The sequence below is a fragment of the Mercenaria mercenaria genome, chromosome 3 (genome assembly GCF_021730395.1).
Source record: "Mercenaria mercenaria strain notata chromosome 3, MADL_Memer_1, whole genome shotgun sequence".
Lineage (NCBI taxonomy): Eukaryota > Metazoa > Mollusca > Bivalvia > Venerida > Veneridae > Mercenaria > Mercenaria mercenaria.
In genome coordinates, this window is record NC_069363.1 from 84,572,617 (window position 1) to 84,593,655 (window position 21,039).

Consider the following 21,039-nt stretch of genomic DNA (forward strand, 5'->3'; position numbering starts at 1 on the left):
CATGAAAAAACTCTACACCAAAAGCAAGGTTTCGCACTTACAGACTTGTAAGCAAATGATTCTGTCAGCGATTTTCACTACTCAGCCACAAAGGCCCTAGATTTATAATGAAAAACAGTGCTAGTTACAAAGCTGATAAGTTTCCAAGATCAGACATACCTACATGACTAAACCAGAACTTTTCTAGAAATGTTTTCAATCATTCCAAATTACTACTGTCAGACACTTTAATGTTTAACTTCCACTAAATTACCTTTTTCTGACTTTTCCAGATCTCAGGATCAAATACATGACTTGTTGACATACAGTTATCACCTCTTAAATCTGCATTAATTATAACATCACTGCAGTGATTATAGTAATTACAATTTCTGACAAATTAAAACAAGAGCTGTCAGTGGATAGCGTGCTCGACTATTCTTAGTGCTTGATAGTACAATATAAGCTATGAGTAAAACTTTAACATTATAATAAGCATATTCTAAGTAGAAAAGGGGCTACAATTCAGTCAAAATGCTTGATAGAGTTGCCTCCTCCTTTTTACAGACTGGGGTCATGATGGTAAACAAGTATGCAAAATATCAAAGCAGTATCTCGATGGACTTTGAAAATATTTAGGGTGGAACGCAAACTTTAACATTTGTGTGACACTCACGCTCACGCCGACGCCGGGGTGAGTAGGATAGCTTTGCAATGCTGAGCAATATACGCCCGAAGGTATGACCTTTGACCCCCAATTGTGACCTTGACCTTGAAGCCAGCCACATGAACCATGTGCTCTGCAAGTCATCTTGATGTGGGGAACATCTGTGTCAAGTGTCTTTTAAATCCTTCAAGGGGTTCAAGAGTTACAGAGCAGACATGAAATTGTTAATGGACAGACGGACGGACACCAGTGTCAAAATAGAATTCGGGCTTTCTTTCTTTCCAAATATTCTTATCTCAATGAAATTTTCTCAGGTTTACCTAACCAGAGAAAATGTTTCTATCTCTTTATATTTTTAATAGCACAAGTTTTCATCAGTATTTATAAAGTGTTTACCTGGATATGTGGTATCATCGTTAGGTGGGGTGGGTGGATCGCTGCTGTCTGACTTTCCATCGGCATATCCCTCATCCTCAATTTCATTGGTAATGCTCGGCTAAAATTTTATCCAAAATTTAATTTAAAGAATCAAAACTTGAGAAATGATGCATGTACAAGTATTTGTTCTTCTTTTGTATGATGACTTGATGACTAACCAAACAAAATTCTTTTAGCAACCTTAATGCACTGCAAAAGACTGTGCCAAATTTGGAATTCTCAAAAACTTCTTTAACCTTTAGCCTGCTGGTGGCAAATGATTCTGCCTTTGTAACCTGTGCAGACCAAGATCAGTCTGTACGTCTGTGCAGGCTGATCATGATCTGCACTGTTCGCTATTCAGTCAGTAAATTTTCATTGAACATCCCTTCGAGTAATAAATGGTATTGCCCGAACTGAATGATGGACCAGTCCATTTTAGAAATTTAGCAGGCTAAAGGTTTAGACTGTATATACTTGTACAAGAGTATATATTAGACCGTAAAATGACCACAAATACTTCTTTCAACAATTTTAACGAGTTATAAAAGACCCTGCAATATTCAAAATTATCAAAAACTTCAATGAAGCTGTATATACAGGGAAAAAATACAATGTCAACAAACTTCATGAAGTTTTAAGCATTACAATTAATATGACATTTACCCTTAAAATGTATAAAACTAAATAGTTCCACATTTAAAACAAATTTAAGGCAAACATACAAGGACACTTGTAACAGTCCTGACACTGCCGGCAGACAATGGTCTATTGCTGTTCATCATCAACTGTTCCTTCAATATGGCTTCCTCATCTAAGTCCGTATCGCCACGTACCAACGTCAGATAGTAACCATTGCCATAGTGATTCTTTAAAAACAGACTTGAGCCAATACAGCAGAGACGACCCTGAGAGATGATTGCGATTCGGTCTCCCAGAACATCTGCTTCATCCATGTGGTGAGTTGACAGAATAATAGTACGACCTAAAATATTCGAATGTGAAATACCTGGTAAATCACGTTCAGCTCAGTAAGATTCTGATTTGTCAGCTCAATACAAATTCAATGAAATTGATTGGATTATCATAATGTAAAGTTAAAACAAGAGGACCGCCTTGCAGGTGCAGTCGCTCATCTGATTTTTTTGTCTCTGTATAATAGAAATATTGTTCTACCCATGATTTTCTATATCCAAAAGGGGTCATAACTCTTGCAAAAAGCAATGTAGAGAGAGTTAAGGTTCTTGCTGTGCAGAGTCAGCTTTTAATGGTGAATAACTGCTCTAAGTTTTAAAGCAATAGCTTTGACTGTTAAGGAGAAAAGTTGACCTAAACGCAAAACTTAACCAAGAAATCTGATATTTTCTAAGTCCAAAAGGGGTCATAATTCTTGCAAAAAGCAGGATGGAGTTATGTTTCTTGCAGCTATTGATGGTGAACAAGTATTGCAAGTTTCATAGCAATAGCTTTGATATTTATTTTCTTTTCTTTTTTTCTATTTGGGTTTTACGACGCACCAACACAGTATAGGTTATATGGCGCCAAACAGGACTACAAATTTTGGTTTCACATCTCTTTTACATCGAAATAAAAACATGAGGTATGGAATCAAAATTTGCACACCTGCTGGAATCACAGAGTTACAGCAAAACCAAGTATTAAGACCCTATTAGTCGCCTCTTACGATCATGCAAGGGTAAGGCAGTGGTTCCAATTCTTTTCATACACAGATCGTCCCAGTACCACATGGGGCTTTGATAGTTTAGGAGCAAAGCTGACCTAAACATAAAACTTAACCAGGCAACACCAACGCTGACGCCGATCAAGACTTCATCAAGTGATGACAATAACTCTTCATTTTTTTTCTCTCAAAAAATCAGATGAGCTAATAACTGATACAACAAATTAAAAGAAAGGATTATGTGAACTACCTTACTCCATCTTTATTCATATTATAGAGCCATAATTTTCCATAAAGGATTAATTATCATGAAACCAAAATTTTGGCCTTATGCCAAAGAAATAAAAGCAGTTTGCAGTACAGTACTCTTCATAAAGAGATCTTATTTTTTAATAATTAGCAAAAAAGTTGGTTTGAAGGTTCCAAAGCATAATTAATATCTCTAAGCAACAGTGATTTAATATATATTTTGCATACTTGTTGCCTATATACCACTAAATTTTCACTTGTATAACAAGAGGGCCATGAAGGCCCTGTATCGCTCACCTGACCTATTGACCTAAAGATCATCAAGATAGTTTCATTAAGATATGGTCATAAATGTGACCTCTAAAGTGTTAACTAACTTTTCCTTTGATTTGACCTAGTGACCTAGTTTTTGACCCCATATGACTCAGATTCGAACTTGACCTAAAGATCATCAAGATTAACATTCTGACTATTAAGTTTCATGAAGATACAGTCACAATGTGGCCTCTAGAGTGTTAACAAGCTTTTCCTTTGATTTGACCTGGTGACCTAGTTTTTGACTCCCCATGACCCAGATTCGAACTTGACTTAAAGATCATCAAGATTAACATTCTGACTAAGTTTCATGAAGAAACAGTCATAAATGTGGCCTCTAGAGTGTTAACAAGCTTTTCCTTTGATTTGACCCAGTGACCTAATTTTTGACCCCATCTGAACCAGATTTGAACAGGACCTATATATCATCAAGATTAACATTCTGACCAAGTTTCATTAAGATATGGTCATAAATGTGGCCTCTAGAGTGTTAACTAGTTTTTCCTTTGATTTGACCTGGTGACCTAGTTTTTGACCCTACATGATCCAGATTCAAACTGGACTTTGAGATCAACATGAGTAACATTCTGACCAAGTTTCATGAAGATATAGTCTTAACTGTGGCCTCTACAGTGTTAACAAGCTTTTCCTTTGAAATGACCTGGTGACCAAGTTTTTGACCCCAGATGACCCAATATCGAATTCGTCCAAGATATTATTGAGGGTAACATTCTGACCAAGTTTCATTAAGATTGGGTCAAAATTGTGACCTCTAGAGTGTTAACAAGCTTTTCCTTTGATTTGACCCGGTGACCTAGTTTTTGACCCCAGATGACCTGATATCGAACTCATCCAAGATTTTATTAAGGGTAACATTCTTACCAAGTTTCATTAAGATTAGACCAAAATTGTGACCTCTAAAGTGTTAACAGTCAAATTGTTGACGACGGACGGATGGATGGACGACGGACGACGGACACAGGGCAATCACAAAAGCTCACTTTGAGCACTTCGTGCTCAGGTGAGCTAAAAATCTGAACAAATCAATTTTCCTAGTAAACATGTGAAGGACAAACCTTTCTTCAACTTCAGCAGAAGTTGCCATATAGCTCTTCTGGCATAAGGATCCACTCCAGCCGTTGGCTCATCTAAGATCACTGTCTTTGAGTTTCCGACAAACGCTATGGCAACAGACAATTTCCTCTTCATTCCACCTATATAAAATCAAATTTAATGTTTCCCGTATGACTACAAATGGAGTATTTTTCGCATCTCATTTATTTCAAGATTTGTCATTTGATAGAGAACAATCACATCTGCGCCACATAGCTGGATACTCTATAGGAGATATTGCTTTAAAATACTCAAGACCATTACAACTAAAATGAAATCTATTGTAGCTGGAAAAAGTATAACATTGTCCGAGTCAACTCATAAAACATCAACCTGGCTTCCAAATCCAAATAGTGTAAAACATAATACTACTTTTATTTTATATTGGTCACAGTTCTTATAATAGTTTTAATTCAATACATAATTTAAAATACCAGATTTCAGATATGAAGTAAAGATTGCGACTTCACTGAATGTTTGTTTACAACATATAAATATATGTTCAAATTACTGGAGTTCAAATTTCTTTTTTTGGTGTTGCAACTTTTTTTTTTTTTCCCAAAACGTAACTTAATTTTCTGACAGAAAACCTGTTTTCAGCTCTTTCAGTAGTGAAACATACACTTTGTGTGCTTCTCAAAGAACACTGGAACAAATACAAAAGATAGAGGAATTTTTTTCGTCAGATAACATACCAGAAAGATTGCTAGAATGTTCGTTTCGTTTATGAGGCAGTCCTACATCTTTAATCATCTGCTCCATCTCTGCTTTCACCTCCTTTGCTGGAGAGCCCTTCAACCGAGCGTAGAACCACAGGTGCTCTTCTACTGTCAACCTGAAATTGTTCATAAACAAACCCTTTGAATAGTGCATTCATACTTATGTTTCAAAAAGCTAAAAATATGACACTTCTATTCTCTTTGGTATTTTATTGCTTTGTCAGAAAGTATCTAATCCAACCTCTCACCAATGTAATTTTGACCTCTGACCTAATCACTCTTTAAACAACTGCGGTCATTCATTGACCACAGTCAATCATCCTATAAAGTTTGACAATTAATGGCTCAAGCATGCTGAAATTGTTAATCAGAAATTGCTTTCAGTTTCAATGTAAATATAACCTTAACATTAGACATACTAAGCCACAAAATAACAGAGGTCATCTATCAAATACAGGTAACTGAAAGCCATATGCCTAAACAACTGAGCATCCCTGTAAAAACAAATGCTGGGGCTTTGTGATCAGCATGGATAAAGATCAGTGCACATCCATAATGTTCATTCACCAATTTCAGCACCTGTATGCAAGTGATATGCAAACTGTATGGATCCAGATTAGACTGTTCAAATGTGCTCACTGATCTGGATTCATACTCTTCGCAAAGAACTAATGTTCGGTTTCACATAGCAGCACTCAATTTGAAACAAAAATTAATGGTTTTCAGACATACCCGAAAAACATAAATGGTCTCCTTTGAAGCTGGGAATAAATATCACTACCTACCAGTCAAGGAGTATATTATGCTGGAAAGCAAAGAATGAGTACGTACCAGTCGAAGAGTACGTTATGTTGCGGACAAGTGCCCAGGCTATGTCTAATATGATCCATCTCTGTTCGTATATCTTTGCCGTGTATAAATGCTGTACCCGCTGTCGGTGGAAACAGACCAGTCAAAATTGACCTGAAACAAAAACAGTTTAGTTCCATACAAAACTCTTAATACTGACTGCCTGCATTAAAGCATTAAATTAAATTATAGTGCAACCTCTGTAGAGCAACACTCTTTGGGAAATACAAATATTGACTGTTATGCAGAGGTTGTTGTTCTGGAGAGGTAAATTTGATAGTATGTTTCCGCTTAGGGAAATTTCGATGAGGTTGTTATAGAGAAGTTTTTGCTTAAGAGAGGGCCGCTCTAGAGAGGTTGTACTGTATAGTTTAAGTACACAGACATAATTATCTATATCCTAAGTTTCTGCCTAATGCTTTTTAGCAACATTTTTGGTTCACATTTTTTCAAAGAGTTATGTATACAGATCCTTGTGAAAGATTTAATAAAGCACAAAATGCCAGTCCTCGAAAAACCTTGGTAATTTATGTTCTTTTTCTTCTAACAAAAAACTATTGTAATGGTACCACTCAACACCATCCCTAATTTGTATTAATAAGTTGTTTTTCTACTCTCAAAAAATATATATGCACAAAAACCTTACTCTAAATAATGAGCATTATTTAAAGATAAACAAACTTGAATGTCATAAATAAATCTGATATGAAATATTATTAACATACAATTTGCAAATTGTATTATGGAAAAGGTATTAACTCACATGGTTGTAGTTTTTCCTGCACCATTATGTCCAAGGAAAGACGTAATCTGATCCTCATAAAAGTTTAAACTGAGACCATCAACTGCCAAGCGATTACTAGACGAGTATTTCTTCTTCAGATTCCGTATTGCCACGCCGACTCTTTTATTCTTGGGTTCAGCCTCCATTTTTTCTGTGCCTGCAGTAAATATTTAATATGACGATCAACTTGTTTGTTTTTTTTGGGGTTGAACATCGCACTAACACAAATAAGTTAACAAGAGGGCCATGATGGCCCTATATCGCTCACCTGTTATCATTGCACTTGAGGACAAGAAGGTCCTCAGAAAAAATATCTAAGTCCAAAGGACAGTAACAACAAAGGGAAGAAATTTAACCAAAAAGAAAAAAAAATTCTTACAAGGTACAGGTATGTCAAAATACACCTAAAAACTGCAGGTACCATCCATGTTGTACCACAGAAAAGTGGTCTCGGCTTTTCCCTACGGCCAATAATAAAAAAGTTACTAAAAATAAGCTATTTATAATAACGTAAAAGGGAAGTAATTAAAAAAAAAAATTATTGTAAGTGAAGAAAAGAAGGATCTGCCAAATAAATCTGTTGACATAAATGAAATTTCATATCAGTATCTTCATTAGTTACGGAGATATACCCATTTTAATTTGAAATAAAGGGAGGTAATTTGACATAAAATCAGTCCATAGTTATCTACCCTGATTGGCTCAGTCCAACTAATGACAATAATGAAATTTCAAATAAGTACTATAAGTACTTACTGATATAAATCCATTCTGATTACAATCAGGGGAGGTAATCAGATATAAAATAACTCTGAACCTACGCTTGGATCTGATTTTAATGGAATCCAAAAAAATTATTGTTGTTGAAATTTTATTTGGAAGTTTGTATACAATAAAACATAAATTGAGGTCTCTATATGGCTGCAAAGCAAATAGCCAATTTTGGACCTTTAAAGGGCCATAACTCTGGAACCCATGAGAAATTGGCTAGTTCAAAAAGGAACAAGATCTTGTGGTGATACAAGTTGTGTGCAAGTTTGGTTAAATCGAATCATAAATGAAGCTGCTATTGTGCAGACAAGGTCAAAATAGCTAATTTGGCCCTTTCAGGGGCCATAACTTGGAACCCATTAGTGGATCTGGCTGGTTCAACTAAGGAATCAAGATCTTATGGTGACACAAGTTTTGTGCAAGTTTGATTAAATTCAAATCATAAATGATGCTGCTATTGTGCAGACAAGGTCAAAATAGCTAATTCTGGTCCTTTCAGGGGCCATAACTCTGGAACCCATAAGCAGATCTGGCCAGTTCAAGAAAGGAACCAAGATCTTATGGTGATACAAGTTGTATGCCAGTTTGGTTAAAATCAAATCATAAATGAAGCTGCTATTGTGCAGACAAGGTCAAAATAGCTAATTTTGGCCCTTTCAGGGGCCATTACTCTGGAACCCATAATGGAATCTGGCCAGTTCAAGAAAGGAACCAAGATCTTATGGTGATACAAGTTGTGTGCCAGTTTGGTAAAAATCAAATCATAAATAAAGCTGCTACTGTGCAGACAAGGTCAAAATAGCTAATTTTGGCCCTTTCAGGGGCCATAACTCTGGAACCCATAATGGGATCTGGCCAGTTCAAGAAAGGAACCGAGATCTTATGGTGATACAAGTTGTGTGCAAGTTTGGTTAAAATAAAATCATAAATGAAACCACTATCGTGCAGACAAGAAATTGTTGACGCACGCACGGACTGACGACGGACGACGGACGAAGGGTGATCAAAAAAGCTCACCTCGTCACTATGTGACAGGTGAGCTAAAACTTACAATTACACTGTTACAATTAGTCAGGGTTTTTTTTTTCAAGTGCACTGAATTTCCATTTAGTATAGAGCAAATTTTTCTTTATTTTTTTTAGCACAAAATCAGGTGATTTTGGCACAAATTCGCGAATTCTGACTATTAAACGTTCAATAAATGAGATTTTTTTTTTTCATTTGGATTCACTTTCATGGACAACTACACCTACTACATCAAAAGTTGTGGGCAAAAATTAGTCCCCTACAACTATAATTTATTTCACAGGTATCTGTTTCATCAAATTTCTCAGACTCTTGTGACTCAATTAAGAATTGATTAGAGTTCAACTAAATGACCATTGTTACTGAGAAACACAGAGTCCCCTAATTCAAACATACTGTAAAATCATTTAATTTCGTGGGCATGAAATTTCGTGGTTTTGGACAAAACGGCAATTTCGTGGGGATATGAATTCATGGATTTCAGCTTTATAACAATAAAGGAATGGGAATTTTACTTGTTCGTTGGGATTAAATTTCGTGGATTGACTCAACCACAAAATCCATGAAAATTAGTCCCCCACGAATATTAATGATTTCACTGTAGTTGTAAATGAAATATACTTATATCTAAATAAAGAGATCACAGAATAGCTGCCATCTTTTACCTTGCCCATTTAGTTCCATACTGGTTGATCTTAGATCGTTCCCATCTAACTGACCACCACTGCCACACCAGTATGACTTGGTAAATGGGAAATAGAACGGTTTTGGAATACCATACTGCCCTGAAAAAAAAGGTTTTTTTTTCTAATTTTAAGCAATTTCTGAGTGTAAAAATTCATTATTTGGATTTTTTCTGCATCAAAACAGTTAAAGGCAAGATAATAGCACAAAAAATGCATCAAAAAAGATTCATTAATACTACTTAGCGATATATTAACACAAAGAAAGAATTTAGTTCAACAGGTCTTCTAAGACTAAAACAAAATCCCAAAAGCCGTCATCTAAATAGACAGCACCAATTTACAACATGAACATGTTATACACAATGTATTTTTTGATATGGAAAAACATGTCAACCAATCAATGTCCGCATGTTTTTATATAAAAAAAAAATCTTTTGCAAGCGTATCTCAGGTGTCCGCTTAAGGTTAATTGTCAGTATTCATTTGCTTTCATGTCCCTGCAGACATAATGTAACATATGAACAGGGTATTCATGGCCGTTTTTTTTTTAAATAAGTATAGACTACCTCCGTGTGCCATAATATCAATGCATATGCATACAGCATTGCTTACCTGTCAAAACAAGTCTCAAAGTGCCAGTAAAAATAATGCTTTATGTTTTACATTACTCTACTGTTGATGACTGAATGAAATGGCTACTGCATAAAAACACAGATTCGTATCTAGTGTTACTGCCTCAGTATACCAGAATGGTAAGAAAACAGTTGCTTACTTTGAAAACTGCCTAAATGTATCATGTGAACAGGACATAATTATAATGTTACTCACCCTGGAAAACTGTCTTAATGCACCAAGTAAACAGGACATAAAGAGTTACTCATCTGGGAAAATACCATTATGAACAATGCAAACAGGGATTACAAAGTTACTCAACAAGGAAAACTGCCTCAATGTACTATATAAACAGGGCATGCAAAAGAAAAACTGCCTCAATGTACCGTGTAAACAGGGCTTACAAAGTTACTCGCCAGGGAAAATTGCCTTAATGTATCATGTGAACAGGGCTTACAAAGTTATTCACTTTTGAAAAAATGCCGACACATACCAAGTAAACAGTCAAAGTTACTCACCTGGGAAAACTGCTTCTATGTACCATGTGAACAGGGCATAGATGACTGCATCAATTATCATCATGGCGATAGAATGCAACATGTTGAAATCATCATCATTGATAGGACTGATGCCTATATTACTCCACTGTAGACCTATAGCCTGCTCCTCCCATAGGGCTATGAAGTTACAACCATAGCCAAAAGCTACATTTGATGATAGACCCTGGAAAGGAAATTCATGAATACATGTATAATGCTTAACACATTAACCCTTATCCTGCTGAATTTCTACAATGAACTTGTCCATCTTTCAATTTGGACAGTACCATTAACTGCTGAAAGGGGTGAATACCAAAAAGATACTGACTGAATGGCAAACAGTGCAAATCTTGATCAGACTGCACAGATGTGCAGGCTGATCATGATTTACACTTGTCGCAAAGGCAGAATTAGTTGTGTCCAGCATGATAAGAGTTAAAGCATTATAAAAATGAAAATTTCCAAACTGCATACATAATCTATGAAAAACAAATTAGTTTTCCATCAAATTCTTTATTTTTTGAAAACCTGTGGTTATAAGCCAGTACTACAATTTTCCATCTAAAGTATAACTAGCTAAGCATGTAAACACATGTAATGACATCAGAGACTGAATTTAGTATCAGTCTCAAAATCCTGCCCTGTCATTGGTCAATTTCAGATCTGAGCTAAGAATGAACCAATCAGATATTGGAAATTTTAGACTGGTCTCAAAACTCAAGCTTTGACTGGTACAGAATTTACAATGAAATATGGGTCAAAGAATTTGTTTTCAACAAAATGAAACCAGTATAAATTTGACACAAAGACATGATCTTACCACAGCCATCTTAGTTCTTCTGGTGAGGACCTCATCAAACTGCAGCATTAACATGTAAGGTAGATAACCCAGAAAATATATAAATCCAGCGCAGCAGGCGGCCATATTTGGGCGCGAGAAAAACACACTGATGAGGAAGCATTTGATGATCGTGACGATCGCAAATATTGTCATGAAGAATAACACAGCCGAGGGATCAGAATGTTCCAACACTTTTCCAGCCTGGAATAGAATAGACGATTTACTGACAACACTGAAAGTAATTCAGTAAAAACCTGTTGCTATAAACAGATGTCAAACAACTTTTTACTGGAAGTTACTGTTTTTGTGTTTTTTTAGTGAATCATGTCGTACAAAAAATTGTGGCCATTTTTTGTCCCATGTCTTTGTTTCTAAGTCATTTTGACTCTCCAGTTTCATTGACACAGGTTAACGCCCAAGATGCCAATTTATTTCTTGCATACAGACAGGAGTCTTATGCCCTTTCACCTGTTCTTTTCAACTGTCTCACATCCAGAGGTGAAAGAGATCCAATATGTTGTAAATAACTAATATCTATCAAACTATACTTATGTAGTAGATTTATGCATTTTTTTACACGAAACCAGATAAAAATTACACATAACTTGTTTTCCTTTGTTCTTTATAGTACGTTTGCTGATTTAAAAAAAGTTTGTTTTGTTCTTTTCAAAGTATTAAAGCATTACAGTGCACATAATAAAACTAAACCAGAACTCCACACTACTGTTAATCTTTGAAATGTCATGATTATATGAGCCGTGCCATGAGAAAACCAACATAGTGGCTTTGCGACCAGCATGGATCCAGACCAGCCTGCGCATCCGCGCAGTCTGGTCAGGATCCATGCTGTTCGCTAACAGTTTCTCCAATTCCAATAGGCTTTAAAAGCGAACAGCATGGAGCCTGACCAGACTGCGCGGATGCGCAGGCTGGTCTGGATCCATGCTGGTCGCAAACCCACTATGTTGATTTTCTCATGGTACGGCTCATATGTCTGTGTATGAGTTAATTTTCATTCTTTTTGTTTAACACATTACTGTGAGAAATAGTTCTATAAAACAAGAGCTGTCAGAGGACAGCAATGCTCGTCTATTCAACAGCCTTGTCAATTGAATGAATATAAAAGTAAAAAAAAGTGGCATAATTTTGTATACAAAGTAGAGTTATGGAACCTGTGTACTGCATGTCAGATCATCAAAGTGAACGAGTGTGTGAAGTTTACATGTAGCAAAGGCAATCAACAACACAAGAGTTCCTTAGTTTTGTTTTATCATCTGTTTTGAAACACTTTTTTTTTCTTGAAATAACTTTTCTGAATCAAGAAATTTTCTGTAGCAAATAAAGAGGATGTATCAATGCATTTAATTTTTATCTGGTTTTAGATAAAAAAAAATATCAATTACTGCACAAATCTACTACTAAGTTTGCTATAGCTCATTACAAAGTTTGCTATAGCTCATTACAAAGTTTGCTATAGCTCATTACAGCACAATAATCATTCCTATGGAGTTTTCCAGCACTGGTCAAAACATCGGACGCTGCAATCTGGTATGCCAGACGGGAATACACAGCATTCTGGCACAGCCTCGTAACCACCTAAACTGTCACCCTTGAGCCAGATATTTCCATCCGCACCCTACACCAGTGAAAGATTCCTACATTCAGGTATAGGTGTTTACCTGGATAGTCCCTTTTAAATTCCCCGAGCTACTTGTATAGATTTGTTTTTGTTGGGTTAAACATCACATCAAAACAAATATAGGACAAATGGTGACCTTTCTGCTTTCAACTGTGAAGGAAGACCCCGGGTGCCCCTCCAAGAATCATTTCAGGACTGGACGAGCAACTTGGTAGAACCACCGACTTTTCATATACCAGTTGGACGGCTTTACTAGAATGGAATCCTCACAGGTAGAATGCGTAAAGGAACTGTGATCAAAGGCAAACGGTCAGACATGACTCGACTTCCAAACAAGAGCTGTCCGTAAGACAGCCAAGCTCGACTATTCGAAATATTGTCACAGAAGCAGGAAATTATTACCCAAAATGTTAAATATCAAAAGAGTTTTAAGTTCGAAAGGGGACATAATTTGACCAAAATACATATCAGAGTTATGGGACTTAATGCTATCAACTAGTTTTATAACCCCGAAGAAACATGTTAGGTTTCAATTCAATATCTGCATTAGTTTTGGAGATAGTAACTTGCATGTAAACTTTAACCAGAATTTTCTAAGTCCAAAAGGGGGCATAATTTGTTCAAAATACATGTTAATAGTTATGGAATTTGACCTAGTGAGGCTGGTAATTGACCTAGAAAAGGAATAAATAAGATTCAAAGCTATATGCCTTTTGGTAATAGCTGTATGTACTTGCACGCAAAACTTTAACCAGAATTTTCTAAGTCCAAAAGGGGGCATAATTTGCCCAAAATACATGTCAGAGTTATGGGACTTGATTCTATCAACTAGTTTTATAACCCCGAAGACACATGTGAAGTTTCAATTTAATATCTGTATTAGTTTTGGAGATAGTAACTTGCATGTAAAACTTTAACCAGGATTTTCTAAGTCCAAAAGGGGGCATAATTTGCCCAAAATACAAGTCAGAGTTATGGGACTTGACCCAGTGAGGTAGGTAATTGATCTAGAAAAAGAAAAAATAAGTTTCAAATCTATATGCCTTTTAGTAATAGCTGTATATACTTGCACGCAAAACTTTAACCAGAATTTTCTAAGTCCAAAAGGGGGCATAATTTGGCCAAAATGAAGGTCAGAGTTATGGGCCTTGGTGCTATCAACTAGTTTTATAACCCCGAAGACACATGTAAAGTTTCAATTCAATATCTGCATTAGTTTTGGAGATAGTAACTTGCATGTAAAACTTTAACCAGGATTTTCAAAGTCCAAAAGGGAGCATAATTTGCCCAAAATACATGTCAGAGTTATAGGACTTGACCCAGTGAGGTATGTAATTGATCTAGAAAAAGAAAAAATAAGTTTCAAATCTATATGTCTTTTAGTAATAGCTGTATGTACTTGCACGCTAAACTTTAACCAGAATTTTCTAAGTCCAAAAGGGGGCTAATTTGGCCAAAATGAAGGTCAGAGTTATGGGACTTGGTGCTATCAACTAGTTTTATAACCCCGAAGACACATTTGAAGTTTCAATTCAATATCTGCATTAGTTTTGGAGATAGTAACTTGCATGTAAAACTTTAACCAAAATTTTCTAAGTCCAAAAGGGGGCATAATTTGCTCAAAATACATGTTAGAGTTATGGAACTTGACCCAGTGAGGTTGGTAATTGACCTAGAAAAAGAATAAATAAGTTTCAAAGCTATATGCCTTTAAATGATAGCTGTATGTACTTGCATGCAAAAACTTAACCAAGGTGTGATGCCGACGCCGACGCCAGGGTGAGTAGAATAGCTAGACTATTCTTCGAATAGTCGAGCTAAAAACAAAATGCCAAATGTCTTGGGAGTTCCTATGAAGCAATATTGCTTCTACACAATATTCATAAATAATCATTTTTACCAAATATGAAAGAACTTTGAAAGAGCTACCTTGAGGACTATGACAAGTATGAGAATTGTCGCAAACATCATTATAAAGGCGTTTATAAACCACGCCATCCAGTGCACGCCATTGCCGAGCCCCATTATCTTCATCACCTCTTTCAGCCGTCTATCCTTCTCATAAACGATACTCTTACACAACATGGCCGTCGTTAAAATCCACGCCAGAATCATAAATAATGGCAACATTCTTGATATGGCATATATAAATCTGAAATATATATTATAAATTATAGCAAGAAAAAAACAAAACTTGAAAAATGATAATACTATGAATGAATTCAAAATGACCTTTTCCATAAAGTTATACACCAGGTAGAGAGATGATTTTATTTACACAATTGAATTGCTTTAACCTTTAGCCTGCTAAATTTCTAAAATGGTCTGGTGCCAATTTGGGCAATACCATTTATTATCTGAAGGGGTGTTCACTGAAAATTTACTGATTGAATAGCAAACAGTGCAGACCATGATCAGCCTGCACGGATGTGCAAGCTGATCTTGGTCTGCACTGGTCGCAAAGGCAAAACCACTTGCGGCCAGCAGGCTAAAGGTAAATACCATATAACAGTACACTCATAGACATTTATAATCGGTCACCTATGATTTTCATATATTACATTAAGACTACGCTGAAAATAAAACGATAAAGTTTACCACGCATGGTTGATTTAAGCCATTTTAATGGAAAATTACCCTCACGAATAAATAGCATATGGAAACAAAGGTGATCGAGAAAATTTCAGTCGTGTAATTTAAATTTTATCCATGCTATCGCAATTACAACAGTGACCGATTATAAAAGTCTATGAGTGTATTTCAGTTAAAGTAATTGCAGTGAGCTGCTTTTATGTATAATTATCTGTGTCAGTTAGATAGTTAACAAAACACCAGTGCAGGAAATTAAAGCAAATATGGCAAAATATCCACTATCATTGAATAGTCACAATTTGCACCATCCAGGTGGAAATGTCTCAATTGCATTTTAACCTTTATTCATCCGATTATATGAGCCGTGTCATGAGAAAACCAACATAGTGGGTTTGCAACCAGCAAGGATCCAGACCAGCCTGCGCATCCGCGCAGTCTGGTCAGGATCCATGCTGTTCGCTTTCAAAGCCTATTGCAATTAGAGAAACCGTAAGCGAACAGCATAGATCCTGACCAGACTGCGCTGGTCTGGATCCATGCTGGTCGCAAAGCCACTATGTTGGTTTTCCCATGGTGCGGCTCATATGTTGATAATATAAAATGAACATGTTAGGATATGATATATGTCCTATTGTTGGTTTTTGCACAACGGCGCTCATTTATTATTACAAGAGTATCGTGAAACCATGGCTTTCTTTTTTAACTTTAGAAAACTGTGAATATATATGTGGTTTACTTACCTTAATATAGCAAATAAGAATGAAGATGAATTGTTATTGTGCAGTAGTTAGGCAATGTGAATTTTGAAATAAAAGCTTTTGTTTTCGTAAATCACTCACTTATCTTGCAGCCAGCAAGGATATGGGAACTGCTGGGTAACTATTCCTACTGGGATATTACTTTCCCCTGTTTGTACACGTATCACTGCATGTTCTAGCATATCTTGTATATACACAAAACCGTACAGGAAATATTTCAAGTCTGGCCACGGGCTTCTTCTGGGACCCGGTCGAGGATACCTAAATGATATGACAAGGTATGATAAAATACAGATGCTGTAGATGATAAAGAATGTAGGAGCACACTGTTTTAGAAGTCTGTGCACTTATAGGATGCACATGCGCTACTTTTTACTCACTTATCTTCAGTGTAACACGGGTACGGAAACTGCTGCGCTACAATTCCCACATCTGAAGTTATGCTGATTCCTGTCTGAATTTTAATAACTGCATGTTCTAACATATCCTGTATATATGCAAATCCATACATGAAATATTTAAGATGCCATGGTTGTCGTCTAGGGCCTGGCTTTGGGTATCTGCAAAGCATTAAATACAAATTAGTGTAAGTTACAATAAAGATAATATTTATTACCCCTACATACCAGCAAACCCCAATTTTTTTCACAAACACTACAATGCTTCTATCCTTAACATTGATTGTCATACTTCTTAAAGATACTTTTTCAGCTTTTTATACAAAGAGTTATCTCCCACAAAACCCTTCTGGTATCAGCATTAAGGGCTCAAGCATCCAGGCATGCCCGAGCAATCCAAGTGGTCCGAGGCCATCTCCCTTATATTTTCTAAATTTGGATCACTCAAAACTGTGGAAAACTTCAAGCATTTTTGCTCATCCCCTTATGTCCTCAGGCAAACAGATTAGTTTGTTTTGTTTTTGTCGGGTTCAACATGGCACCGACACAGCTTCCAGCCACTTTCCAGCTTCGATGGTGGAGGAAGACCCCTTGTGCCCCTCCAAGCATTATTTCATCAAGGGCTGATACCTGGGTAGAATCCCAGACCTTCCCTAAGCAAGCTGAATGGCTTCCTCACATGAAGAATTCAATGCCCAGAGTTAGGCTCGAACCCACATCGGTGATGGGCAAGTGATTCCATGTCAGCGACCTTAACCACTCAGCCATGGAGACCCCCTCAGGCAAACAGTGTATAAAATGTAGATTGGATAATGAGACATAACAAAAGAAAAGAAAAACTTGCATGAAAACACTGACATTTCCTTTTGAAATGACCAACATCTCCCCCAAATGAACTGATGGTGGAAGACAAGACCTTAGATGACTGTCTTCAACCAATCATCATGGACAACATAAGCATCATTCTTGACTTCTTGACTAAAAGTCTTGTGCTCTACCTATTTAGCTTAAAGTCTGGCAAGTTTCATTTTCAATACATTGGAAATACTGGTCAAGAGGGCTAAGATGCTTTCCTATGGAGTTCCAAGCCCAGCCATGCTCATTACAGTGTGTCCATAAGCAAGGTGCTTCATCACAATTGCCACAGCTGACCCAGATGTAAATGGGTACTTGCAAATTGCTGGTAGTAAGTAATAATTGGTTTTAACTGTTCTTTATGGTTGCTCAAAAGCTACATGTATACAGAGTTTAAGTTCACTGTTGCACAAAGTGACCATTGATAAAATTTACCTCTACCTTATGCCTTACATGGGCGGATGCCATTCAGTTCAACAAAATGTATATTCTTAGAAACTTCCAATTTTGTGAATGATCAATCTTAAGCTACCAATACATGACTTCAAATATTAGAAATAACATTATTCTGCAAGTATATCCGGCACATTTGAGAAAGTGAAGCCTGTGAACACATTCGTATCTGCATAAGATAGGGATTACCTTATAACCACCTGTAAACTGAACTTCATCATGTATGAAATACATTTTTATAAATTTTCCAGTTTTTATTCACCGACAGAATTATAAACAAGGTGAAACTAAACAAATGAGCCGTGCCATGAGAAAATCAACATAGTGGGTTTGCGACCAGCATGGATCCAGACCAGCCTGCGCATCCGCGCAGTCTGGTCAGGCTCCATGCTGTTCGCTTTTAAAGCCTATTGGAATCGAAGAAACTGTTAGCGAACAGCATGGAACCTGACCAGACTGCGCGGATGCGCAGGCTGGTCTGGATCCATGCTGGTCGCACACCCACTATGTTGGTTTTCTCATGACACGGCTCAAATATGGTTAAGGTACTTCTGTTAATCACCAAAAGTGCTTCAATTTATAAATTCAAAATATTCGTAAATATTTTGCATGTCTACAAGTTACATACCACGTTAAATATACAGATATGGAGAGATGCTCAACATAATTTTCCTCAAAAGCACTGTGAAATCATTATTATTTCCGAGGGACTTACCGGTACTTTGAAATTCATGGATTTCGAAGTTGTGTCAATCCACCAAAGTAAATCCAAACAAACCAGTAAGACTCGTTCATTTTATGTTATAATTCTGTAAAGCACCTTTGAACGTGTTAATCATCAAAAGGGCGCTATATACATGTATATCTGGTATAATATATATTCTGTGCTAAAAGGTTGAAACCAACAAATTCATATTCCTATGAATAAGCTGTGTTTTGCCTAAACCTAGTTAAATTTTGTGCCCATGAAATTAAATGATTTCACAATTTAAAAAAAAAAACGTCTTTGAAATATGACCTATAAAATATACTAAATGTCCCTCAATACAGAAAATCTTTATAACTAGACCATCGACCGTAAAGGAAATTACAGTCATTTTACCTGTCTCTAATCCTTTTAGTACTGTCAACCTTATCAACGTCCATTCGAATTTTGTATTCAATATTTGTCGGCATTTTTGACGTTGACGTGTCCATCCCTGTAAATTCGACTGCTGCCCAAAATAAATCGTTCTCTATCATCGCGATTCCGTCATCCATCATCTGCTGTCTGTTTGTATAGCCGACAAACTTGTCAAAGTTGAAACACTGAATGCAAAACAGTAGTACTGCAGGTAATTTATACAAGAAAAAGAGAGAAAGGGATTTCATTAGTTTAGGCATACAAGTGAAGGTACAATAATTTGTCTTCGACGTAATTTCATACGCAATGTCAAAATACAGATTACAATAATACCATCACTTCAGATATCTGAATACAAAGAAAATGCATATTCAGCAGAAATCATGTGGTCTAACCAGGGTTTTTTCTAGCTAATTTGGGAACATAGCCTATACCCCCAAAATTGGGAATTTTGACGCGTAAATGTTCCAAATTGGGAAATATTTTGTCCCATAGGATATAGTAAGGATGTGTTTAAGCAGTTTCTCATACACTTGTTTCACATTGTACAACCTCTTAAACATACTTCCATTACAAAATTGTCCATAATTTGGTCAATGTTTGTGCAATTTTGATGAAATTTTTTTCAGAATGTAGATTGGGAATTTTTGCACTCATTTTGGGAAAAATACATACTTTTTGGCATTGGGAATATAGCCAAATAACGACTATAAAAATGGCCAAAAAAAACCCCTGCTAACATTAACAAATCTACCATTTTACAATTTTTAACTGAGGTCTACAAAAGAACAGTAAATTTCTTCAACTACATTCACACACATCGAAAGATCAACTTCAGTTCTTAATTCAGGCTTTTCACTTAAGGTATTAGATCACTAATAGTAATGTTTACAAAATGGCCTTTGCTTGGTATATTCTGAAAGGTAACCGAGTTTTGCACTATTTTGCAATTTTTAAACAACTTTTACCATGCCATTTTTTTATAAATTTTGTATAACTTATGGTATCTCCTCAAGCTCAAGCAGAGACAAATTTCAAAGTGATAGCCACTATCCAAAACGTTTGCAGAGAACTCATTTTACCATTAATATTTAATAAAAGAAACATCAAACTATTGGTAAAAAAATTATAAAACACAAAATAAAAATGTCAATATCATTTTTTCTATGGTGCCTCAAGTAAACGGATTTAATGAGACAGAATTCATACTTCAACATTGAAAAAATAAGGTCGAATGCTGTGTTTCTGTTTTGAATTTTGCTTACTCCATTTAAAAATAACCTTAGGGCAGACGTAAAACCTACCTAAATTTCTTCCACAATATATAATCTAAGAGTGAAAGCAAAATAGAGAACTTTCACCGCATGTAACTCAATATTTTTAAAGATGTGTAACTCTACCCCTTCTGTTTAAGTAGTAAATTCACTTTGAACACCAAGAAATCGCTTATATGATTAATTTTTTTTCCATTTTTGTACAAGAAATCAATAATAAGTCTTGAAAGAAGTAAAAACTTACTCGAAAAAAAGGAAAATAAGGGAAAAAAATTGGTCCCAGTAGGGCTTGAACCTCACCCCCTAAGAATTGCAGTAAAAGTAGGTTTATGGTAGGAATTGAATGCTCTTCAAAAAGGAGGTTCTCTATTAGTGATCTAATACCTTAAAGCAAGTTCAATTAAGGCATTTGTTCAAAGGAAAGTATCTCAATTAACAAAAAAATATTATATCTACATGCAGCTACACATTAATGTGCTTTACCTGGCAAATAACAGAATTTCAATAAAATAAATTAAACAAGAGGGTCATGATGACCCTGGATCGCTCACCTGAGTAATATGAGCTACATGTTTCAAATGTCCAACTGATGATTTTTAGAATTTTTTTGGAAGATTTTCCGATGTACAATCAAGTAACCCCTGGGGCAGGGCCAATTTTACCCCGGGGGTCATGATTTGAACAAAGTTTGTAGAAGTC

General features: G+C 36.0%; 1 protein-coding gene across 6 annotated transcripts in view; it reads right to left on the reverse strand.

Annotated features, from left to right (window-relative positions):
- Positions 1-21,039, reverse strand: part of LOC123524209 (phospholipid-transporting ATPase ABCA1-like) — a 94,186-nt gene that overhangs the window by 31,491 nt on the left and 41,656 nt on the right. For 5 of the 6 annotated variants that reach the window (XR_008370326.1, XR_008370325.1, XM_045302251.2 and 2 more), the window contains 12 exons: positions 19,046-19,251; positions 16,618-16,797; positions 14,817-15,039; positions 11,228-11,449; positions 10,387-10,591; positions 9,236-9,355; positions 6,753-6,930; positions 5,972-6,103; positions 5,117-5,256; positions 4,385-4,522; positions 1,789-2,048; positions 1,043-1,142 (listed from right to left, as the gene is read on the reverse strand). Coding sequence is in view for 4 of the 6 variants with exons in the window: in XM_045302251.2 (XP_045158186.2) it covers positions 1,043-1,142; positions 1,789-2,048; positions 4,385-4,522; positions 5,117-5,256; positions 5,972-6,103; positions 6,753-6,930; positions 9,236-9,355; positions 10,387-10,591; positions 11,228-11,449; positions 14,817-15,039; positions 16,618-16,797; positions 19,046-19,251 (2,104 nt within the window). In the remaining 2 variants the exon portion in view is untranslated. Of the gene's footprint in view, positions 1-1,042; positions 1,143-1,788; positions 2,049-4,384; positions 4,523-5,116; positions 5,257-5,971; positions 6,104-6,752; positions 6,931-9,235; positions 9,356-10,386; positions 10,592-11,227; positions 11,450-14,816; positions 15,040-16,318; positions 16,499-16,617; positions 16,798-19,045; positions 19,252-21,039 lie in introns of all 6 variants that reach the window. The other variant, XM_045302250.2, reaches the window with a different exon arrangement.